Raw genomic sequence first — 25,503 nt, forward strand, 5'->3', positions numbered from 1 at the left:
CATTCCAGAGGGCGAAAACCTTCTCGGCTCCCCCCGTCCCCAACCTTTGCTCTCCAGCTGTCGTCGGATCCGAGAGGCCAAGTTTGTTTCTCTTCGCCTTCTGTCGACTCGCGCCGAGCGCTCGCAAAATCCTGGTCCTCGAACGAAAGGCACCCCGACTCGTTGGCCCCCCCAAACAGCTCGCCTTCCGAACACCAACATTCAAAGGGGTGTCTGCTTACACTGCGCGCCCCTGCCCTGCAACTCGTTACTCGGGAAATTCTCTCCCAAGAGCAAATCCCAACGAGGTTTCTTCGGTAGTCGGTAGGAGAAGAGGCCGAACTGGTTTTGCAAATTCGAGCTACGGCTTTTCCATCACACGCCGCATCCGCAACAGCCCCAGAGAGGGTCGCTCCTAAACGGCGAACGACTTCGGAGGGGGGGGGGAGGAAGGGAAGAGGGGAAAAAAAAAACCCCAGAAAGGAGTAGCCGCCTTTTCGTGAACCAAGCTTGCTGCGGCACGCTCGATTCTCCCTCCTGTCTTCCGCCAAGTTGGAGCTTTTTCTTTCTTTTTTTTTTTTTTCTCCCCCTTTGGAGGCGCAGATTTTCCCCTCCCAGTCAGGCGCGCGTGTAGCAGATAAGTCCAACCACTTCCTCGACTCCAACCTTCTTTTCACCACATGGTCCTTGGCCCGCAGCTTTCCGCTCCAACCTTAAGCGAGGCAAAGTGCAAGGGAAATGCCTGGGGGAGGGGAGGAAATCCAACATCAATAAAAAATGCAACCAGGAGGCGCAAGACATCCTCGCGGGCATAACAGAAGAGGCAAGAAGCAAAGCTACCATGTGCTTCTTGGCGCAGCTTGGTTGACAGGATGATTGCACCACCAATTTCACGGGGGGGGGGAAGAGAGGGAGGAGTAGCTCTAGAGTCACTATACCTCTACTCTCACGTGCACACACGCGCACACACGTACGCACGTAGTTGGATGTTTGAGTTGAACACCCGTGTAACCCGAAAAGGTACAAAGGTTGCAAAAGGATTTCGCGGAGGGAGAACAAATGGCGAATTGCCTTTTTTTTTTTTTGGCATTCTTAAATCCCCCCTCCCCAAAGAGTCCCTGAATTTGAAACAACTTAGCTGCTTTACTTATTAAGGGTAGTTTTGCAGATAGTTAAACCATCAAAAACTCACGAATGCCAATACTGGTAAATACTGGTATCAATTTATTTTAAACGGCCGGCAACGTTTAAGCAGAAGTTGGTTGCACCCACTTACAGACGCGCGCATTTAATGACTCTCTCTCTCTCTCGCTCTCTCTCACACACACACACACAACACCTGAGGTACTTCCGAAAGCCTTGCAAAAACCTCCAGATCATGATTACCGAATGCAAAGGTTGGAAGCCGTTCCCTTAAATTAAATCCCACGGGAATAGAATTAAATCCAAGTCGCCTGCTCGAAGAGACGGCAGTTGCTTGACTTTGCCCGCTGCAGCTATCACTTTGCAGGCTCTTTTGTGCGCGAGCGTAGCTGTTTCAGAATGAGCTAAACTCCGCACGGCAGCATTTCAGCACAGAGCCCCCACCTCAACCCTTCCTCACGCCTCCAGTGATGTCAATCTGTCACTCAGAAAGCGACCAGAAAAACCCGGAGTGGAGTTTCTTCCCCGCAGCTACACTGTTTCTTCTTACTCATTCATGTCTTTGAGCTTCCCAGTTATAATGATTGTTTACCAACCTTCATGTTTTCCCTTCACGTCAAAAAAATAATACAAGAAGTGATGTTGCTTTACCTTGGATTATTTGCAAACACAAGTATTATGAGTAATAATCTGGAACAGAATTTTTTAAAATACCTCTCCGAGAATATAATCTTTATGACTATTTTATGCTTGTAATGACTTTGTGTATTCTTAGACATACAAATTGCGGTTGTACTGTTGGAAGAAATGTCCGTCTGGGTTCAGTTCCAAGTGAGGAGAAAGACACTGGAAACATGAAGGCTATTTGGAAAGATAGTTTAATGGTGGGCAGGACCACATGGTTTGAGGTCCTGGGCAAAAATGAGTACATGGGAGAGAGAGAGGGAGAGAGACATTTATACCCACTCTTGGGCCCCGCCTTGGAGCTTCCATTCTTCTAGGAGGAGGGTGGGTGGTAACTTTCTTCAATCCCCACCTTTGGGCCATAAAAGTGTGGGTTGAACACTTTTTCTGGCCCAAGATTAGGAATTGATCTGATCAGGGAGATTTGATGGGTGCTTTTAATTTTTCTGATGCAAAGGAGAAGGCATTGCTAGAGGCAGCAGAGGAAAGATTCCTTCAGTGGCTCCCAAAAGGAGAGCTTTCAACCATGAAAGTCTAGCAGCCAGGGGAAAAGTTCTGGAAGGAAATTTACAGTATCCAATTTTCTATGCCAATCATTTTCAGATGTTAGATATCACACTGTGAGCTTACAGTCAGGTTTCAAGCAAGCACAAATCCCAAATGCAATCTCTCCAAGAATCCATTTAACTGATTATGAATGAAGCACAGAAAAACCTTACAATGAATTTTCACCTTCCCTCCATAGTCGTTACAGCTGTCTTTTGGGGATTGAAAACAGCCTTTAGTCTTTACTGGTCAATCTCAGGGTCCTCTCTTTCATGCCTGCTGGGTGGCATTAGGTTTGGCTTGGTGATAAGTGTGGTCAGTCACGCTTGGGAAGGTCTGCTTCACACTGGTTGCTGTGATGACTTTCTAGTGGAGGCTGGACCCCTACCCAAACCCAATTCTCTGGCTCAAATAAATGGAAGGTCTCTGGAGGCAGCATCTGGATTTGTGTGTTGTACTTCCACAGGTTGCAGAGTTGTCTCTGCAAGGCTGAAAGACATGAGAACAGGGGGCCCTCCCCCCTTTGTGGGTGAGGAAAGGCATGTAGGAGAATTAGAGATGGGGGGTAGACTGGGGGGTAGATAGCTTGCAGGCAGAGTTTGAGGGGGGGGACATCAGTACTACAGTTATTAAACAGTTAAAGTAATTATAACAAAATGGAGACATCACAGATGAGGAAGAAAAACTGGATTCACATGCTTCAGGAAAAGGATGGACCAATGAAATCATTTAAACACACAGTAAATGCAGAAACTTTTCCTGTAAGTGAACTTAAAACATTCCCTCTTAAACTTGGACTTTTCTTAAAAGTACAGAGAGGAAAGGGGAAAAAAGTTCTCCTTACCCTGTTCTGCTGGCCAGACAAAACAGAATGAAGGCTTTTTCTTTCTTTTCAGTGCTTTTAACTCTTTTCTAATAATTTAAGATTCATATTTCTAGGGATCAGAAACATTTAACAGTTGCAATTACCTCGAGGGCACACAAAGACTTAGACATACACACACACACACACACACACAAAAACAAAGAGGAAAAAGAGAGGAAAACAGAACTCTCAGGCTGTTCATTCCCACCATAAATCTCAGTTAAATTAGGAAAGGACAAATCTTAACAAACATATCATATGGTTGCATGGAAGACAGAGAGAAAGACAAACAAAAGCCCCAACATTCCTATTTATATATTTCCCTTTCCTTTTCTTTCTATTTAGCCAAATTGGTTTTCCAGCTTCATCCCTGAGCAAAGCCCACTTGTTACACATCCTTTTTCTTTTTTCTTTTGTCATGCCCACCTGGACAGGTAACTGCCTCTTTTCATCCCAGGCATCAAACAAGTCTTTCATTGGGGAGCCTACTATGACCCTCAAGCTAGAGCATCCCATGTTTCCCCTCCGATGTAGGAATTCAATTTGGCTCTGCCAGGTGCCAGCGAACTGAGTCTCCTACTGAGACAACCGCCCCTCCAGCAATTTTCAGATCAAAAAAAGAGATCCGGGAGGACTCTGGTTCCCTATCAGAGCATGGGCACATCCTGTAGGAATTCTCCTGCCTAGCAGTTCTCAGGCTAAAAAAGGTGTCTGGAAGGACTGCACTGCCCCCACAGTGACACCTCCTGTCACCAGCTTTTCTCTCGCTCACAGTTTTTGGACTCAGGAGAGTCTGGAAGGACCTCTACTTGCTTCCAGAGGTAAGAGCCCTTTCCTCTCACAGGGCTTTTGTTCAGTGACTTCCCCGCTGGTTATCCAACTTTAACTCTCTCATTCACTATTCCATTCAATTTCCACACACTCTTTCTCCTTTCCCTAACAGGTCCTGTGCTCTGTCCTGACCTCATATACTTTCCAGGCTCTCTTGGTACAACACAGAGGAAGCAAGATCCAGCTGTGATTGGGAGAAGGATCCCCTCACTCTCACACACACACTTCTCATGCTTTTCTGGACTAAAAATTAAAATTTAGAGGTACTCGCCTTCTTTCCAAGCAGCCTTTGAGCCCAACACTCAAAACCCTTTTAAAACCTTTGTTCCAAATGGCCAAGCTCCAGGAAAACTCACCCACAGACTCAATGGGTCTGTGCCAACAAGGGAGGCTTACCTAGGCAAGGTCCATCAGGTTAGCTTGGAGTCCCATCTGGGGTGCCAAATTGTTGGATGAAATGTCCATCTGGGTTCAGTTCCAAGTTGGGGGAAAGACACTGGAAACATGTTGGCTATTTGGAAAGATGGTTTAATGGTGGACAGGACCACATGGTTTGAAATCCTGGACAAAAATGAGTACATGGGAGAGACAGATTTATACCCTCTCTTGGGCCCCGCCTTGGAGCTTCCTGTTCCTGTGTAAGAAATGTATTCTGATTGGTTGTCAGACTTTCATGGGGCCATGCAGGGGTAACTTTGTAGGTTGTCTTGAGTCCCATGCTTGGTTGAATCTTGCTGAGTGATGCAATCTCCCCAGGTGCCATGTGGTGAGTTCTGTTGCTAGATGGGTAGAGGGCTAATCCTATCATGTCCTGAGGGCCATGTCTTAATCCCATCACCCTGGAGCTGAAGGGGGGGGGAAAGGGAGCTGCTTTGTCTTTAAAATATGTTTCTCCTTTTCTCATCCAGAGAAATATAATATTCTGCCTTTCTAATATTTCCTAAAATATTTCATTTTTCTAGGAGAGGGGGTGGGTGCTAACTTTCTTCAGTACTACATTCATTCAATGAGTTCATAAAGGATAGATGATACTCTTCACCTATATCATTATATGCATATGTGCAGGAGTAATATTTGTGGTGCTCCACAATTTTGTAATCTTAATTCTGATACAGAGACAGGTCTAGTAGTATTTTTTAATAAATCTGGAATAAAATAATATTTAATGCTACATTTGTAGTATTTGCTTATAATCTGCATTTGTAGATTACACATTTACATGTGTTTCTTTTTCAAAGGATTGATGCACGTATTTGTTGCATTTATGCTTGCTCTTCAATCCAAAATAGAAAGTGTTTTAAAAAGTAAAATCTCCAATTAAATTTTATTAAGCTATTATTAACATTGTATGGCACCCTTAACGTCTAGTCTGTCAACCAAATTCCCCCCAAATTCATGTGCTAAACAAACAAGTTTTGTGATGGCTCTTTTGAATGAGATTGCTTTGTATTTATTTATATAGCTTGTAATAACAATTCTTGAAATAGTCTAGGAAAAAAGAAGAGCTAAAAGAAATTAAAAAGGGACAATATATCAAAACAGCATAAATAATAAAGCCTGTAAAAGGTTAAAAAAGCAACATACAAAAAGTCTGCAAAAAATAGTAAAGAGTTTGGAAAATCATGTCTGGGTAGGACACATTGTTAGTGTCATGATCTAAAGTTAAACATCTTCTTTCAGCTCCCCATTTGTGTGACCAGGTGTGAAATTTTAGCAAGGAAATGGCTGAAGGAATATTTGTATTGATGCCCTTACAAACTTCTCTTCCTCATCTTATAGAAAGAACAACTTAACCATGTTTAAGTCTGCCATGTCCAGCTCCTGTCAATCATTTTGGAAGTCTCTCTTGCTGAATATAATAGATCACATTTGATCTATCACCAATCCTCATGCTAAAGAATCTTATCCCATTTTTTTTCCTCTTTCCTCTACCAGGTAAAGAAAAGAAACAAACATTTTTTTCCTGAAGTTTGTAATCAGATTATCCAAAGTCTGAATGAAAATTTGGTTCTGAATTATTTTGAATTATTGTATTTCTGCTTTCTGGAAACAGCTAAAGATAGAGCTTTACTCAGGGTGTTTGGGTGTTAGGCACTTCTATGTGTCATGCCCTTGATTACCAGTGTCAGGCCTACCTTGGTGGCCATGAGTTCCCAAGCTGTTTCTGACTCTGTCTTCACAGAAGACACGTTAAAGTCTCCTAAATTCATAAGTCTGAGAAAATCCCATTGCTACCTTGGCCACAGAATCAAGGAATTTAGGCAGGAAGGTTGCTATGCAGCAGGATGGCTGGTACAGAAGCAACAAATCCTTCTGACTTCTAAAGCACAACTTAACAAACAGGAAGTTACATCCAGCCAACTGGGACAGCATTTCTAAATACTACCAGAATCCTGAATGATCAGATCCACCCCAGTCCCAGGGCCTCAGCTAATTCTATACCCAAAAACCAGATAGGCACTTTTCTGAGACAGCAACCACTACTTTGCACCTGTCCAAGCCTCAATAATCCATGTCAACTCTGCCCTTTCATCCATAACCAAATTATAGATGAGGGAGGCATTGCTGGTAGACCTGGCATTCAATAGCAGCAGAGAGAAGCCTGGGCCTTCAAACATCAGCGACCAGGGTATGAGGTAGAACACAAAAGGCCAGAAGATAGCACTACGACCACACAGCAGCATCAAATGTACCCCATCATCTTCCCATATACACCCCTTTATCCATCTATCCATCCATTAATGGTTCCTTTCTGTCTTCCATCCCTCTCATTCGCTATTGCTTCAACTCTGCATAGCCTTCTCCAGGATTGGCGAGTCCTTAGGCCAGGTGTCAAACTCAAGGCCCAGGGGCCAGATCCTATCCGCAGGGTGCTTATATCTGGCCCGCGGGGCTGCCCTGGAAACAACAAAAGACCAGCCCACAGTGCCTCAGCCTGGCCCAGGCTAACCGAGTGCTGATATACAACCTGGCGGCAGCCTTTTTTGCTGGCAGAATGCTGCAGGAGGCTCTTGCACCTGAAAACGGAGCGCCCCTCCTAAGCTCTGTTTTTGCTGGCAGAGTGCTAGCAAAACAAACTTATTTGCTCTCCACTGCCTAGGCCTCTGGATAGCCTGCGCCGCCATCCAGGGGTTGTCTGTATGGCCTGAGAGGGATGGCGAACCTCCTCAGGATGACAAGGGTTTGGTATTCTCCCTGATCTCGACTTCCTTCGCTGGAGACAATGGATCCCCCAGCCCCGCCTGGGCCACCGTAGATGTCCCCGACATGAGTGATGTCGAGCTGGCTGCACCCACCCTGGCCACACACACCCGCCTCCCCCGAGGTCAAACACAACCCTGATGTGGCTTTCAATGAAATCGAGTTTGACACCCCTGCCTTAGGCTATTGCACTGATTCTGTCTGTAGCACTCAGCAGATCCTATTGATCCAGTTGCCTTCCCTCCTGCAACTTCCACTCATACACTCACACCTATCCAACTCCTCCTACTCTCACCAGACTGTGACTGCTAGGAAACCACACTTCCCAAATCAGAGGCAGATCAGAGACAATTGCTCCTCCCTCACCTGATTCTCACTGAAGCCCAAGTAGTGCACCAACTAAGACCACTCTCTTCATTCAGTCTTATGCCATCCAGCCAAGAGCCTGCCAGTTCAAAGGCAGCCATCCAAGGACAACAGAAAGCATTACTGGTCTCCCAAATTTTGGTATTGGGTGGTAAAGGCAAGATAAGACACTTATTTTATATTTTATTAAAACTTTTTATGTTTCCCTCACTTAGCAGAAATTCCAAAACCTGTTGGGATAATAAAATGGTTGACATCTTAGATTGGAATGACATTTCTACACCATTAAGCTATTTATTATTTCTTAAACATCAAATCAATTTATTGTTGGTTAAGTGGCCAGCCCAAAGCTCCTAGTGAGACTACCATGTTAAACTACCCTTTTCAGAAGAAAATAACTGACAACAAAGTGGAATCAATGTGTTGCATCAAAGTATTTAGAGTTCTGGGCTATGGGCTAATGCAAAGTTTAATATTACAACGTTTTGTCTATTACTGTACTGATTTGTTGTAAAGAATGGGTAAGTTACATCTTGGAAAATAGGATGTAAGTAGGATATATTAAATATTGTTTGGTTTCTGATTAAAGGTTCTCCTGAACACCCTTCACTCCCTTTTCTTTGCTATTTTTGTGTTATCTATGCTTGTGTTCTAGATGTTTATTTTCTCTACTGTTTATCATAATTAATTGCTTAAAAATCATTGCTACTAAGTCAGCAATTGCATTGTCTCCCAGTTTTCTCTGGGAAAAGAGGAGAGGAGGGGGGGAAAATCTAACAAAGCATTCTGTGGTCAATTGTGTTATCAAGGCACTTGGCACTACCAGCTGATTCTGGCTTACTATTAATCTCTCGGGCAAATAAAACACTCCTTTGTAGTTAAATGCCTAACCAGTTACTACTATATTTTTTACCTTACCAAAAACTTTTTTTTTTACAGAAACCACATATAAAGCCTCAAACAGAATCAGTCTGTGCTAACTAGACTGGTTCCAATATTGCAACGCTATTTAAATGCAAATTATCCCAGTTAAGCAATATTAAGCAGGCATACAAAACTTTATGAAGAAAAATGAAGTTTTCTAGAACTACTTAATCTTGTTTTCATCTTAAATGCAAACTGAACTTAAATATGGTGATTCGGTTGCACGTTCAGTTGTATACAAAACTTGAAGTATACCCAATGAAACTGTATGTTTCAATATATTCCTGAAACAGAAGCTAACAACTTGCATATGTATAAAATTAACATATATGAAAATCTGCAGGCAACTGCATAGGATGATTTGAAAGTCTTTTATGAACAAAGTATTGTATTCATTTGGCAGTTTTAAACTTAAAAAATAGAAAAAGTTACAAAAATTGAATTTTGCAGGGCTTTTTTTCTTGATGAAATCAAGATAGGAAATTTGTCTCACTGGTAGAAGTCTGGATAGTTTACATAAACTATAAAACTTATTTATTATTTTATTTATATCCCACCTTTATTTTGATAAATAACTCAAAGCAGCTAATATAACTAATATTGCTTCTCCTTCCTATTTTCCCCATAACAATAACCCTGAAAGGTGAGTTGGGTTAAAAGACTGACTGGCCCAAAGTTACTCAGTTGACTTTCATACCTAAGGCAGAACTAGAACTCACAATCACTAGGCTAATGCTTTAATCACCAGACCAAATTGGATCTCTTTTATATTTAAAAGGGTATCTGGAAAAGGGATCTGGAAATTTTGGGCTAAGTAATATAATTGTGAAAACAGCAGTAAGCATTATTTTTAAAATACTACCAAGAATCTGGAAGAAAAAACCTTTCAAGAAGGCAGATTATCATAGCTTCTGCAAAAGTTAATTAATTTTTTAGAATTATTTGACGAAAAGTTAACTATCATGGGAATCCTGTTCATTTACTAAATAGCTGTAGACATGAAGCAAGATGCACATCTAAAAATGAACAACTTTATTTGGCATACGTTTTTGTTATCCCTAATACAGTTGAATAGTCTTAAAATGGACTATGTCTATTTTGTTCCACAGATTAACAAAGATTTTATCTACCCCATCTCCAGTATGGTAGATTGATATTCAATGTTTTCCAAATAGTTTTTTAATCAATGTGTTGAGCCATCTTATACAGTAATAACTTATGAAAGAACTAGAAAGGCAGAAAAAATTAGAGGGACATTACACAAATGGTTTAGAAAGCCATTTAAAACTAATTCTCTGAACTGGTTTTAAAACATTATCTGAAATCAGGTATGATCCATAAGTTCATTACTGATACCAATTTTTTTATACTGGGAAAAAGAAGAAAGAATTATACAGAACTCCAAAACAATTTTTATAAACTGGAGAATAATAGAAATGTTAAAATCCACTTTTAAACTGATATAATTTGAGAAAAGGCATTTCACGGACCACCAAAAAACAACTTGTACTCTGAACATGACAGCTCTGAAAAAGGAAGGGAATTTAGATTATATGAAACCTTTAGTTAGTGATAGTGATGATGAGGAAATGAATGAGTGCTGCAATGGCACGGGAGTCAAATGTCACATGATGTTTCACGATGTTTTTCCCCTTAGCGGAGCTGGGGTGGGCATGGCCTGCACGTGATGCATCTGGCCCATGGGCCACCAGTTTGACACCTGTGCTATGGCAAAGTTCCAGTACTATGGTGTCATCAGAGGCGAAAGCCTAGGATTTTGAGCCACTCCTCCCCACTCCATGTACACACACCTCTTTTGGCATGATGATGCACTATTACGGTGTGCTTTTGATGTTTCAATCATGCTTTCACACAATTCTCAAGTTTATTTTTATTCAAAACACTTCATTCTTTATTCCAAAAGCTCCTTTAGTATTTATTTAAAAAACTAGTTGTTTTTAATTCAAAAAAGTATTAATAAAATTTTAAATATCTGAATTCAAAGAACATATTTCTTTGAAAAAACCATACTTGTTTTCTAGAAATGAAGTTGAGTACTGTATGTATGTTAATCACTTTCTCACAGCGAATGCAATCCGCTCCGCTGCTGATACTCTTCATAAAATTTCTGTAGGGAATCTGGGATTCTAGGAGTCACAACGACCAAAGCTTGTTGAAAATGCTCCTTCATGATATATTTGGCTTCAATATCTTCTTGAAGTGCAAGGAGAGCAGCTTCTCTACAAACTGCAGTTATCTGAAAAAGAAAACCACCAATTACTTTTTAAAAAATAATTTTGTTGGAATAATTTGCTGAGAATTAAAGGCAGGAAAGTCACAAATGCAACAAAAGACCAGCTTTTGGCCTACTTTTGCTGAACATTAGTAGAAAGTGTCCAGCTGCAATAATATTCAACAAATGATTAGAACAACAATGCACTCTGCTATCAGAGCTATCATATACCATAACTTTTATGTATCCAAAATAAACATATGTCAGATACTCAGTTAAAAAGCTGAGCAGCACACAATCCTAAATGTTCAAGAAATGTGAAAAATGAAACTATTACAACGAGTTTGTAATAGTGACTTTCTTGTTTAAAATCTACCTGTGTAACACTCTCACACTCCAAAACAATATGAGACAGATGGTTAAGAAATAAGAAATATAAACAACTAACTAAACAAAGAGTCAAATAATTAAAAATCGAAGAAGAAAAAAATATGGAGAAAAGGCTAGAATCTTCAAGGTGACTTTAGGAAGTTCAGGAAGCAGCCTCATGAAAGCTTCCTTCCAAAGGTACATTACTGCTGTGAAAAACATCGGTGGAATGAGTGATCATTATTTCAGTGTAGGAGAGAAAACAGTGATTGATACTGACTGCACCCTTATGGGCGGAAAAGAAAATGCCAGCTGAAATGCATTTGTGTCAGCCATTCAATGTTTGTTCCTTGTTTGTTCACTTGCTGAAAGGAGTTACATTGCCTACGCCGGACTAATGGCTGCCAAAATCATTTAGGAGCGTTCTAGGGGATTTAGCATGTGTTTAGTAAAGGCTTCTGAGAAGGGAAAAATTTGGATGTCTTTGTCATGTTACTACAATATTCTGTTAGTACAATATTCTGTTAATAATTTCTGTTAGTTCTGATCAGTGCTCTGTTGCTGTGCATTTGAATTCTTTACAGCCCAATGCAGAACACTGAGGGAAGACAGGAGAAAAATTGTGCACAGCTATCTTGTAGGTAACATTTTGTCAAATCAGGGAAGGGAACCACTGCCACCTTAATTCTTTTTTAAAACAATTTTTTTTTTGTTTTTTTAAAACAAATACAATTTCTTGAAAAAAATACTAGTTTTCTGGTACATTTTTTTTTAAAAAATTGATTTATATGCCGCCCTTCTCCGGAGACGCAGGGCGGCTTACAATGCATTAAGCAATAGCCTTCCTACTTTTGTATATTTATACAAAGTCAGCTTATTGCCCCCACAAACTGGGTCCTCATTTTCCCCATTTGGCACATTCTGCATCAGAACCATCTCTCTCAGGTACATAGCATAAAAACAAGAATAGCACCCTAATTCAAACTTTAAATTAAAACAAATCTTATTATTGAAAACATTAATTAAATATAAATAAAATAGATCATTACAGATGGCATCTGAAATCATATTTGTGAAGCTCTGCTAAAAATCCTATGGTAATTCATTAGTTAGCAAATTAAGGTATGGCAGAAAGAGTTTAAATGCAAATTTCAAGATAACATTCTAAACCAGAGTCACAAAGTAATGGGGCAGGATGGAAGAATTAATATTTTAGTTTAAATTTAGTTAGTCATATCCTGCATGTAGTCACACATAATTAAAGAGTAAAATATTTTTCCTATATGCTCAAATTCCTAACCATATAAATCTAGGTCAATCGATAATACCTGTATCGCTATTACATGTGATTGCTATGTATTCTGTCTTAAAAATGGACACAATCGTTTGTAAATTGGGTGGATTTTTTAATAGTGAATTTCTAATGTTTTATGCTCATTGGAGTTGGGTAGTTAATAAATTCAAAGGCATTAGTAAATATATAATCACTGTGTATCATATATGGATTATCACCTAGCCTACGGAAGTGGTTTGAGGTTATTTGACTGAACTATGTAATATCATGTATAAATATTTTGCTCAGTAACAGGGAACCTAAAAACACATGACATAATCTGTATTCCTGAAAGGGAAGTATGCCCCTTGCTATGAAGCTTTTGGTGCAATGTTGAACTCTGCTGATAAATGTATAAAGAAAAACTCATTTTTTTAAAAAAACAACAATACTCTGTAGAAAACAAAAACTTTTTTACAAATTTATTTAAAATTACAAACTGAAAATTAAAGAAACATCAATCTTATATTGGATTCTCATACATAATTTGTGGTTCTTCCTTCAACCATAGGTATTCTACTCATATATAGAATATTTTAAAAGATTTTTTGTCACAACACAATTGTCATGAGTATATAACAGAGGTGTCAGAAACACCAATGAGGAGTTGCCTATTTATTTTACTTAGTCCTAGGAGACTTCCTACCAATTTTGACTTCTGGTTGATTTTAACCATTCAGATTCTAAAATTAATAGTTAGAGGCAGGATTCAATCAGTTGTAATTTCCCAGATGAAAACCTTCTCAGATATAGCTTATTTTACTCCATAAACCATAGGCTTATAGACCAAGGGCTAATTCAATAAATAAGATAAAATGAATGGCCAATTCAAAGGACCTGAGCCAGGCCCTTTGTGATTTTCAGCAGTTACTTTCTTCCAAAAAGCTGAGTCTCTTTCGGCTTTTGTGCATCTGAAGTACCAGGAAAAAAACTTTAAAGAACCTTGAGAAAGAGAAGAAAAGCAATGAGCTTCTGTGTTAAAATCTTAGGTATTTTTGTTTTAAGTAGCTTTGTTAATGCATCGTCTGCCAAGAACACCTGTTAGCCATTGAATTTAGTCTGGCTGCAGCTGGAGCTGAATGTGTGTGCAGGGAACTGGCAGCCTGCTAGGCTGGTCTTACATTGTGCTTCCTTTTTCCATGCCTTTCTTTCAAACTTATCCCCTCCTCCCTGTAGATGGTTACAAGAGACTATGTGAGAAAGAGATTAGGGACCTGGAGCAGATTGGCATCCTGTGGTGGATAGTGAATAGTGCAAACCGTGGAGCTTTCCTGGATGACAACTACCTGCAAGCATAGGGCTAGCCTGTGGTATGCACCCTCCTAGGCACTTCTTAAAGCAGGATTAGGGAGTGGGAACTCCAACTTTCCCACTCAGCATGCAGGACTTTGAAAAGCTTCCAAAATGGATCCCTAAAAGGGATTTTAAAAAAAGAAAAAAAGGAAACCCCAAGAGTCAAATCTTTTAAAAAGCATTTACTCCGTTTCCCTAACTTTCTGATGTGCAACTCCTACTAAATCAGTCCCATGGGCCAGCTTAAATCATAAATACGGCCAACTCACAAAGACAAAAAGGAATACTTGCATAAAAATATTAAGGCCACCAAGGAACAGTAACTATAATTTATAGCTCATTCACTATCTATGAAAAACTGAATAATTACAGAAAAAAGATCAACTCCAATTTCTATTTTATTATATTCTTCTATTTATAAATGTGCTGCTTATATAAATCTTCAACAGATTCTACTAATCTTAGACTGAGTTACAAATTAGCTTTTCTTCCATTTAGGAGTGAGCATATAAATAAAAACTATAGTAAGTTAGCCCTTTCAAAGCAGGACAAAAGCATAACTGAGAATCAATAGCCAATTCGTTTTTTGGAGTAAGACACTTATCTCCAAAAAGAAAGAAATATGTAGAAAGAAAAAATATGGGAGAGGGGGAGGGAAAGAGAGAAAAAATTATTTCATCCTTCTTGAGTACTTTTTCCCTTATTCTACCAGCCTCCAAGAATTGATTTAGGAACTGTCCTATTAAGAAAAGGAGTTCATTTATCAAAACACGCATTGTTCTAAAATTATGTGTAAAATATCTGGGAAGAAAAGTTTATACATAGTATCATTTATAAATCAGGACGTATACATAGTTATCATTAATGCTGAAAACAAACAATACTTACTAAAACAATATATCTTTCTATCTGCAGTGGACATTGTAATTTATATTGAAAACTGCCCAGAACCATTTGGAAGTGAATAGCTTATATATTAGCAATTTTTAAAAAGTCACTATATGAGGGAGAATGTGGTTCCTTTTCCCCCCACTGTGGACTATCCTGCTTACTTTTACAGAAGTTACTTGGTTAGTACCTAGTCTCTATAAGGAGGTAAGCCTTGTGGGAATGGGACCCTAATAGGACTGGAAGGCCATTCTCCTGTATAGAAAAAAAATAAGGAATAGCTGGTTGTGATCATTTAGGCATACAAAGCAAAAACTAAGATTTCATAGTTGCAAGTAATGCTTCTTCTTATCCCAAGCAGCATAAAGTTGTCGGGGAAAAAAACCCCTTCATATTCCTTAATTAAAAATACAAATCAGAATTTAGCACAATAAATTCTCTCTTTCTCCATCCATTCATATTTCAAATTCGGGACACCTATCTACCCAAGGAATTCTGGGCAGTCTCAGAAATAAAACAATTTATGCAAATCCAATTTTAAAAAGTAGGGTGGAGGTCCTTAAAAATTAAATTAGCTCCATTAACATCCAAACCCATCGTCTCCCCAAAGGCTAATATTTATTTATTTGTTTGTTTGTTACATTTGTTTGCCACCCATCTCACAACAAGGATTGAGTCAGGGAGGAGGCTGCTCCATATTACACAGATGGCACACCTCCTGGGTCCAATAAGATGTCACTGCTTTGTTGGTAGGATCAAGAACATGTGCACCCTGCCAAATCTAGTAGATAGGCAGAACTATCTGGTATAAGCAGTCCCATAAGTAAGATGGTCTCATGGCATCTTGAAATTCCCACTGCAAGCCAACTCACATGGCATTGGTGTAACATGGGTATTTTGTTGTGCGTCCAATATTGTGTGTGTATCAATGCATTTTGGAACAGCTAGAACTTCCAATTGATCTTCAAGGACAACATCATTGCAATAGTCCAGTTGGATGGTGACTAAGGCATTAGTGACCATGAACAGTTCTTTCCTATCAAGGAATTGATGCAACTAGCATCAAAAAGATGCCTAAAGTATCCCTGGAGACAGATAAACAATAATGCTAACCAGGCATAGGTAAAATCCTTTATTAGGACTTTGTGGCAAAAAGAGTGATAAAGCAAGTTTATTTCTCAGTAGGTCCATAGATGGCCAGCCAGAGGCCCTCTTATGAGAAAGCAAGTCCCTTCTGAGGGAGCCCTTGCAGGGCTGCTGTGAGGACTATTCTAGGCATCTGTGAAATAGTCACTTGGTTTTACTCTAAGTTGGACATGAGTTAGGCAGATCCTATGTAACTGACTTATGTAAGGTCCTATGTAAATGATTGTGGTGTATCTTAGATTGTTAACTTGGGAAGAGCTTGTCAGTTCTGAGAACGGAGTCCTTAGTGTTGTAAGCTCTATCACCAGTGTCTTTCCTAGTTGATTAAGGCAAGTGATTGAATCCAAGCAAAGATCAATGCTGTTTTGCAAGAGTGAGTAGTGCTTCCTACTTCGAACAAAATGGTGGTCCATTCCCTTTCAAAAGACTATCCTTGAACCCAACAGCGATAGACAACTTTTTTTCCAGTCTCCAAGCTTTCCTTTTTATGGAGGTTGTTGAGAGAGAGATAAGTACTCAACTCTAGCAGGCCCTTGATGAAATACATTAATTATGTGTTTTGGGCTGCAAAAAAACTTACAGCCCTTCAACTGGCTATATCTCTTGATCACCATCTAATGGTCATCTGGATTTCTGTAGTCTAATGAATTGTCATATATTGAAAACAGAATTAAATCTGTGCTGTACCAATTTACTTGGAACCAGTGCCTACATTTAACCACTGCAGTCCCAACTGATTTAGAGAACACCAAGACAGAATAGGTTAATTTAAGGCTAATAACTGGGGCATCATTCCAAATGAATCGATGCGGTTCTTGATTGAGTTGATTGAGTCCAGGAGGGTGGGGGTGGGGGTGAATTATGTTACTTTTTATTTAATTTTATGGCAACTAGAACGTTACTATGATCTACATTCCTGTAAGGATCAGTAAGAAGATCCCTGAAACTTATACAAGTTAAAACAAATGCAGTATTTTGTGTTTGTGTGTGTGTGTGTGTGTATTTGTGTGCATGCATACTAGATCAGATAACCTGCCATTAAAAGAATTAAGAGGCTGGGAAGTTAGTGGAAACAATCATAAAGTGGCTTAAATTAAGGAAAATCAAATGAAAAGAATAGCTAGAATAAATACTTGCAAATGCATGTCTCCATTGTGGCTAAGTAACAATTTCAAAGCAGATGCCCTAGGATAGTGATCAATCAGATTACATAGTTTCAGCTTGGCAAATATTTAGGATTTATTTAAATATCCATTTGTATTTATTGTATCTGGTTTAAGTATATTATTTCTTATGTTTTATACTGTTATAGACTCATATAGAAGGTGTTTTAAGAGTGATTTGAATGGGGGAAAGTGTGCTATGCAGTAAATGTCAGTGAGATGAACTCATGACATTTTCAGGGCTATATGGACAACTGGGTATATAAGAGTGCAAAAACCTCTCCTGAATGATTACTTTAGTCATATAGTAACAAGGTATTTAGCAGTCATCATGGCAATATTTTACTGTTTTTGTTACAAAGCGGATAATTTTCTTCAGCCAAAGTATTAAAACTAAGCATTGCTTTCTGAAAATACAACATTTCTATCTAAGAAGCATGTGCCATCTGTTTTTACTTTAAAAGTTAAACATATCAGCTATATTTTAAAGATGCCTAACACTTAATTTGTGATTCAATATAATATTTTTTCATTTTATTAAAGTAATAATAAACCAATGATTAACTAGGCTAAACCAATTGGACATATTTAGTATAATTAAAGATAAACATTAGAAATTGAAATTTCATTGGGAGAACAAATTTATTATTATTAATAATAAATGTACCAGGTATTTCCTTCCATGTAGAAGATTATTTAAGAAAATGGCTAGGAAAACCTAGCCCTTCTTCCTCTTGTTATTTTCCATTTAGCATACATTTCCTCTCCATCATTATATGTTTGGGAAGTGTGAATGGCCATTGTTGACATACATTCATGTAGTGTTCCATCTCTGATCAGTGCAAATTGTTTAATTTTCCATTTCCTTTAATGCCCTATTTCACTGCCCATTCATATAATAAATTAGTGAAGAATAATTCAGAATTTTTTCGGCTCATTGGGAATATCTATGCAGTCATTTTTACCTGTAGTAAAAGTAATTCACACCCACATGATGTTGATACCTAAGATTGACATTTAGGATATGTCTAAATGATCACTGGGTGACCTTGGGTCAGACACACCCTTTCAGCCCTGGTAAGGAGACAATGGCAAACCACTTCCCAAAAAACTTGCCAGCAAAACTGCAGGGACTAATCCGGACAGTTACCAGAAGTCAAAGGCATAAACAAAAATTACAACTCAAAGGCATAAACAAAAATTACAGCATTTGTGATCAGATATGCAGATATGTCACGCTTTTTCTAGAAGTAAACAGCAACTGGGGAAAATGTATATGAAATAAAATTAGGGTGATGGTGATGAGAAAAAAAATTTTTTTTAATTGTTGCCTCCCACCCCTTGCCCAACATCTTATTTTATCTATTTAAGTTACCTGAATTTGATTCTTTTTAAATTGTTGATAAGTTTAAAGAAAAAGGATTTAAAATGGAAGAAAAAATGTAAGAATGTCAAAACCTTTATGCAACTTAATTCTAATAGCAGCTTCCTTTGAAAGATACAAATTATATCATCCTATTTCTCTAACTTATCAAATTTGGTCCTATGATCAATTCAAACCTTAATTTATAATAAATGCAAACACTAATTAGTTATGTAACAATTGATCATTAACTAGATATGAATTCTAGTATTGCATATTTATTTAAGTTTGAATGTTAAAATAGTTGCACAAAACCTAGGAGTTAAACTATGAATATTATGATATCTGATTCTATAGATATTAAAAAAATACATTTTTTCCTTTGTAATAAGTTTAGGACATGCACTTTGAAAAATAAAGTCAACTACTCAATTCCATTAAATGCTGCATTCTGCTACTTGTATGTTTTTATATGCAGAATTGACCGCAAAAATAGAGTAAAAATAAAACTTTTTGACATTGCAAATGAAAGTGATCTCTCATGACAGAATCAGGAGCAAGATGAGGTGAGGAAAATATAGATTTCAGTTCTTAATTCTAATTCTAATGACATAAGAAGAATTAACTGAAGATTCCAAGCATTTGCTCTCTGCTCATAATAACCAATCTCTAAAGTGCATAGTGTATAGGATTGCTAGTGAGCAGTACTATACTGAAGCAGTTCCTTGTAACAAATTGGAGTTTTAAGATTTCTGCTTAACTTAGAATCAAGCATCAACAGAAACAAGAGGTAATAGCTTGCAGCAATATTTGGTTTTTCATTGTATGATTCTATTCTATATTTACATGTTTATGAGTAGCTATTTTTACGGTCCCTGGAGAAAATATATTGACCCTTGAATCATGTACAAGTACGATGAGACATTTCAGGCTTTTAGATGAATGCACAGTTCATCTAAGGATCTCTCCCATCTTTATGATCTTTCAGAAGCAGGTAAAAAGATAGTTCAACCAAATCATGGAGTGATTTCATATAATCATTCTTCTGTAATTTTCATATAAAAGAGTGTTATATCTCCTGACTTATGCTGCATAGGAAGTTTGCAAATAGCATACAAATTCATTTAATGTCATATATACTTGATGCATGAAAGCAGAGATATCATATACAGAAACCTCTACACTGATTAAAATTGCTATGAATATGAGTAACAAAGTGAGTACCAGATGTAGTATAAGGAGCAACAGATTGCTTCCAAAATCTGATGAATTATAAGGGAAAAAGGATATTTTATCCATCTTACACATAAACAATGATTTTCTGTTTATGGTTTCAAAAGTTACAATTTATAACCGACAAAGATGAATAAATGCTACTGAATATTGCACTAATAATGCACACCTGTCTGTTATCATAGCTCTAATACCATGTTTTCCCGAAAATAAGACCCTGTCTTATATTTCTTTGAACCCTGAAATAAGCGCTTGGCCTTATTTTCAGAGAGGTCTTATTATTTTGGGGCGCATACAGCAAGACGGGGCTCCTCTTGCCATCTTACCTGATTTCCAGCTCTGACTCCCTAACCTTAACCAGAGGAAATGGTGGGGACTGGCTGCACATGCATTTAAATATTTTTGGGGAGGTCTTATTTTCAGGGAGGGCTTATTTGGGGGGGCTTATTTTAGCGCATGCACTCAAAAGCCCGATTGGGTTTATTATCAGGGGATGTCTTATTTTGGGGGAAACAGGGTAGTTTATAAGGGAGCATCCTTACTTGTGGCGATTCTGCTTTGACAGGTATATAAGCACACATATTAATTTAAGATAGAATTGACAACATAGCTTTATAAGGTGGGATACAGATAGTCCTTGATTTATGACCGGTCACTTAATGACCCTGCAAAGTTATATAAGACCTTCCAATGTGATGGAATGTGTAGCTGGAACAGGAAGGGGAAATTATAGCAAGAGCATCACGATTTCCCACAGAGGAGGCAATACATCCCAGACAGAAGCCCAAAATAAATGGAATGGAATTTGGGAGGGAGGAAGAGTTTTAGGGAAGCCACCCTGGAATCTCCCAGGGTATATCTATTAGAAGGTTACAGGTAGTCCTCGATTTACAACCACAATTGAACCCCCAAATTTCTGTTTGTAAGCGAGACAGTTGTGAGTTTTGTCCTATTTTATGACATTTCTTGCCACAGTTGTTAAGTGAATCACTGCAGTTTTAAGTTAGTAACACAGTTGTTAAGTGATTCTAGCTTTCCCATTGACTTTACTTATCAGAAGTTGCAAAAGTGAGCACATGACACTGGGACACTGCAAATGTCCTAAATATAAGCATCTGAATTTTGATCAAGTGACCATGGACTTTTTTCAGTGCCCTTGTAACTTCAAACAGTCACTAAATGAATGGGGGACTACCAGTATAGCTTAGGTCTGATGAGATTTTGTCTCTTTAAGTATAAGCAAATAAAGCCCTGGATTTATTTGGATTTCACTGTGTCATCTTTGGGCTTGGACCTGGCAACAAAACGTATGACCATTTTCAGAATTATGATGGCCGCACACACTCCCGTGGTCATGTGTTCACATTTTGGGCACTTGGATCATTTTACCCCTGCAATTTACAGAATTGATTGGTCAGCTAGTGATTTTGGCCAACATGACACTATGAAAAATTTCTACGTATAAATGGTAGAATGCAAATAAAAAACAAATGACATTCAAAATACATCAATGTACTCAGTAAGACCCTTGAAATCATCCAACATTAATTAAAATATTTCTGGATATCCTGTTTTTTTTATAATCTCCAGATTTTTACTTCTATCTTTGTTGAATTTAAATTTGATGTCATCTGACATCAGTTTCAATTAACTGGCACAGAACTAGAAATGCAAGTAGGGCAGCACAATGTGTTCCTGACTAGGATTGTTTGGAATAAACATCCTAACAAAATATGTCTTCAGGTAGTTATAATTTAAATATACTTAATGCCAAGTAACAACTCAGTAGAATATGTATGTTGGTATCCATGTAACACTTTTTTATCGGTAAAATTTTTAATGGGAAGTGACAAATAATAATTCCAATGTTCCAGGTTATTAAATTAGATTGCAAAAACAGAAGCATTTCAGTGACATTGAATTATGCAGCTAATAACTACTTTCACTTAGATTCAAATCAAAACTAAAGTAAAATATGAACAATAAAATATATTGAAAAAATATAAGAAACAGCACATTATTACATGATTTCTACTGTTCTAGTTGTGCTGAGTGGTAGTCAATTACATTCTTCCCAATCTTTCTAAGACTTTTCTAAGATTTTGTTGTTTTTCTGGGCACACTCTTTTAGTTTTTGATTCTACTTCTTTTCCCTTTCCCTTACCTGGCTACAATCTCAAGCACATAAAAGTTTTGCAAGCAGAAAAGTTTACCTAAGCCAGATTTGTATGATGCAGGATTCTACACAGCAATATGTTATTTTAACATATTATATGTCACCAATAATTTAAGATATACGTAGTAGATATCAAATTTTAATTGGAGCTAATCTGTGCAGTTGTAAACTGTGCAATCTTAATTTGTAAAATTAAGAAGAAACTCTGATGGAATTAGGCTGAGTTTATTTGCTACATATGTATGCTTTGTTGAAATTAATATTTTAAACATTTTATTTCATTTTGGTATCCAATAACTAAAATTCTAATGCTCTGATAATTTATGAAGATTACAAAGATGGTAATAATAATTATAACAATCTTCTTCAATAAATTTGTAACCAAATGGATGGCTCATGGAACAAACCAGCCCAGAGTTCTCACGCAAAGCGCAACTGATCAGTCTCAAATTTTATCCTACTAATGCTAGGAAAAATGGTAGAAAGAGAACACTACAAATAGTAGATGGATTGACTCTGTTTCAGTGGCAATGAGTGGGAAGAACTAAAAGTTCAAATTATGAATGGATCTTCAAGGAGAAATCCTATCTATGTAGTCATAAGGTCCAATAACAACTCTGACACATAATCAAAATCAATATATTTTGATTTCAATGGTGTTAATATAATAGTTAATATAGATTAACTACTACCATTAATTTGTTAGAACAGGTTTGCTTAGAGCACATTTTTAACTAACCTGAAGAAACAAAGCCATTTCAGTCTTTCTATTTCCTTCCAGAATTAAATTCCTAACTGCTTCTAAAAAGCAACATGTTTTTTTCTTTACCATAAACCATTGCCAAGAAGAGAACAATAAAGAGGCATGGCCCTAGGGAAGACTGGAACAATGAAACAAACAAAATGTTAAAAAGTTATATTTGTGTAGTTACTTACCAAGCACATCTAAATTATATTAAAGTAACCAAAATATCATCACAATCCCCAAGGCATGTCACAACTTTGGAGCACCCCTAATGTTTGGAAATTTAAAGTTGAAAAATCTGACATGCCCTATGTGGAAGGGGGAAAGCAATGGGAAGCACAACTGAGTGGCAGAAAGCTACTTTCTTTTCTTTTCTTTTTTTTGTAGGTGGTAAGTAACAGTATGCAGTTTCCTCTCCCACATACTTTATATGTAATTTATATGTACATACACATGTATACAGTGACCACCACAAGATGGTGAAAAAAGTATCGATTTCTATTCCCTGTCCTTGCTCTCCATTAAAAATGCAAATGAGGCATCTTAAAGAAACAAGATATAAAGAATGTATATGGAAATAAAGATTTATGTCTGCACATCTGTTTCTATGTCTATATTTACACATGTGCATGTCATCTGGATGGAAAAGATTGACTTCATCAACATTATGGGAAAAGAAGTATAACATTTCCAGGAGATACTTAGATAAACTATTAGTGTGCCATCATTGGCTAAGGAAGTAGAAAACTATAAATTCAAAATAAGTTTCCAAGACAGCTTGATTATATTTGTGCATTTCAATGACATTTTTGACTTTTGGCTGACCAACCACACTCAACGTGTAGTCCTCAATAGAACTGCATCTACAGGGAGGGAAGTATGCAGTGGGGTACCCCAAGGTTCTATTTTAGGCCCAGTACTCCTCAACATCTTCATCGATGATTTGGACGAGGAGATAGATGAAGAACTCATAAAATTGGCAGATGATACTAAGCTAGCAGGAATAGCCAACACTCCAGAAGATAGGCTTAAGATACAGAAGGATCTTGACAGACTTGAACATTGGGCGTTATCTAACAGAATGAAATTCAATGGTGAAAAAAGTAAGGTTCTACATTTAGGCAAGAAAAATAAAATGCACAGGTACAGTATACCTTGCTTAATAGTAGTAACTATGAGAGGGATCTTGGAGTCCTAGTGGACAATCATTTAAATTTGAACCAGCAGTGTGCTGCAGCTGCCAAAAAAGCCAACACAGTTCTAGGCTGCATAAACAAAGGGATAGAATCAAGATCACGTGAAGTGTTAATATCACTTTATAATGCCTTGGTAAGGCCACACTTGGAATGCTGCATACAGTTTTGGTCACCACATTGTAAAAAAGATGTTGAGACTCTAGAAAGAGTGCAGAGAAGAGCAACAAAGATGATTAGGGGACTGGAGCTAAAACATATAAAGAAGGGTTGCTGGAACTGAGTAAGTTTAGTCTGAAGGACTAGGGTGACATGATAGCAGTGTTCCAATATCTGAGGGGCTGCTACTAAGAAGAGGGAGTATTCTCCAAAGCACCTGACGATAGGACAAGAAGCAATGGGTGGAAATTAATCAAGGAGAGAAGCAACTTAGAACTAAGGAGAAATTTTCTGAGAGAACAATTAATCAGTAGAACAACTTGCCTCCAGAAGTTGTGAATGCTCCGACACTGGAAGTTTTTAAGAAGATATGGGATAACCATTTGTCTGAAGTGGTGTAGGATTTCCTGCCTAAGCAGGGGGATGGACTAGAAGACCTCCAAGGTCCCTTCCAACTCTGTTATTCTATTCTAAAAACTTTTGGATGAAATGAATTTGACGCTTTTCATTGTAAGCTTCCCAGTGGCTCTGGATAATTAGATAGGTACCATATAAATTTAATAAACAAATAAATAAGTAAATAAATTTGCATTTGGGGACTGCTCAGAAGCCACTTCGTCAGTCAACAGTCAAAGCTGAAGAAACTTTTTTTTAGCTATTTGTTTATTATTTGTTTATTAAATTTATACACTGCCCATCTCACCCAAATGGCTGTGGTGGTCACACTGAACTGTATTTCTGAAAACATTTTTAAGTCAATTTTTGTCGTTCTCTTACCTTCTACTTTAGTCAAACATACTTCTATAGTATTAATACAAAAAGAGTTAGAACACATAATATTCACTCTTTACATTATTGATCAGCAAGCATTCTTCCATTCTGATAGCATATTAAAAAAATTAGCATGTAAAAATTCTTTTAAAAGGAGAGATTTCAGTCATACATGATTATTTAATATGCACAGTGCTTTTAACTTTATGGTCATGTATATATATACAGGCATTTTTTCCTGAATTTGCACTACACTCAAATGGCTTACTATTTTTAATTATCAAAACTGTAGTTGATAGAAATGAATTCCACTTATGAAATTTGAAAAAAGGAAATACTGTATTGATGAACAGGAACTAGATTTTAAAATATTCATTCTGGAACATTCAGGAAAGTAAAAACATCTTAATTTCTTTGAAGGTCTATCGCTATATAATAACCTTTTTAAAAAATGCAAAATAACTTGTAATAGCATTATATATCAAGTATTTACTGTAGTGAGCAGCTAATGAGATACAACAGTCCACAAACTAGACAAGAGCATAGATTATTTTCCCCCCAACATGCCAGACTTGGGGGGAGGGGAATCTTGGAAAATAGTAATGGCAAATGGATTTTCCTTTTAATGAGAACAGAACAATAATCTTGACCTCATCATAATACAAACTAAGTCCAGTGCCACCTTGTGATAACCTATATAATGACACTTGTTGAAATGTTTAATGGATCAGGCAAATCAGTCAATTAAGACGGAATCTAAATATTCCTAATTCAATTGGAAAGAGTACAAATGACTTTCAGGATACTTTGGGGTACTATACCCTTTCTGCATTTTCCGACAATAGTCTTTCCTTAATAGGACAGTATTTAAAGTTTCTGTTAAGTATTTACAAATACAT

The 25,503-nt window shown here is 37.5% G+C and overlaps 1 protein-coding gene across 2 annotated transcripts in view; it reads right to left on the bottom strand.

Annotated features, from left to right (window-relative positions):
• Positions 1-25,503, bottom strand: part of AFG2A (AAA ATPase AFG2A) — a 157,706-nt gene that overhangs the window by 6,969 nt on the left and 125,234 nt on the right. The window contains exon 16 of one of the 2 annotated variants that reach the window (XM_034442841.3): positions 10,598-10,796. In XM_034442841.3, coding sequence (XP_034298732.2) covers positions 10,620-10,796 — 177 coding nt within the window. In that variant the 3' untranslated portion in view covers positions 10,598-10,619. Of the gene's footprint in view, positions 1-9,556; positions 10,797-25,503 lie in introns of those variants that run through there. The other variant, XM_034442839.3, reaches the window with a different exon arrangement.

This window comes from Pantherophis guttatus, chromosome 8, assembly GCF_059756535.1.
Source record: "Pantherophis guttatus breed Tessera chromosome 8, ASM5975653v1, whole genome shotgun sequence".
NCBI lineage: Eukaryota > Metazoa > Chordata > Lepidosauria > Squamata > Colubridae > Pantherophis > Pantherophis guttatus.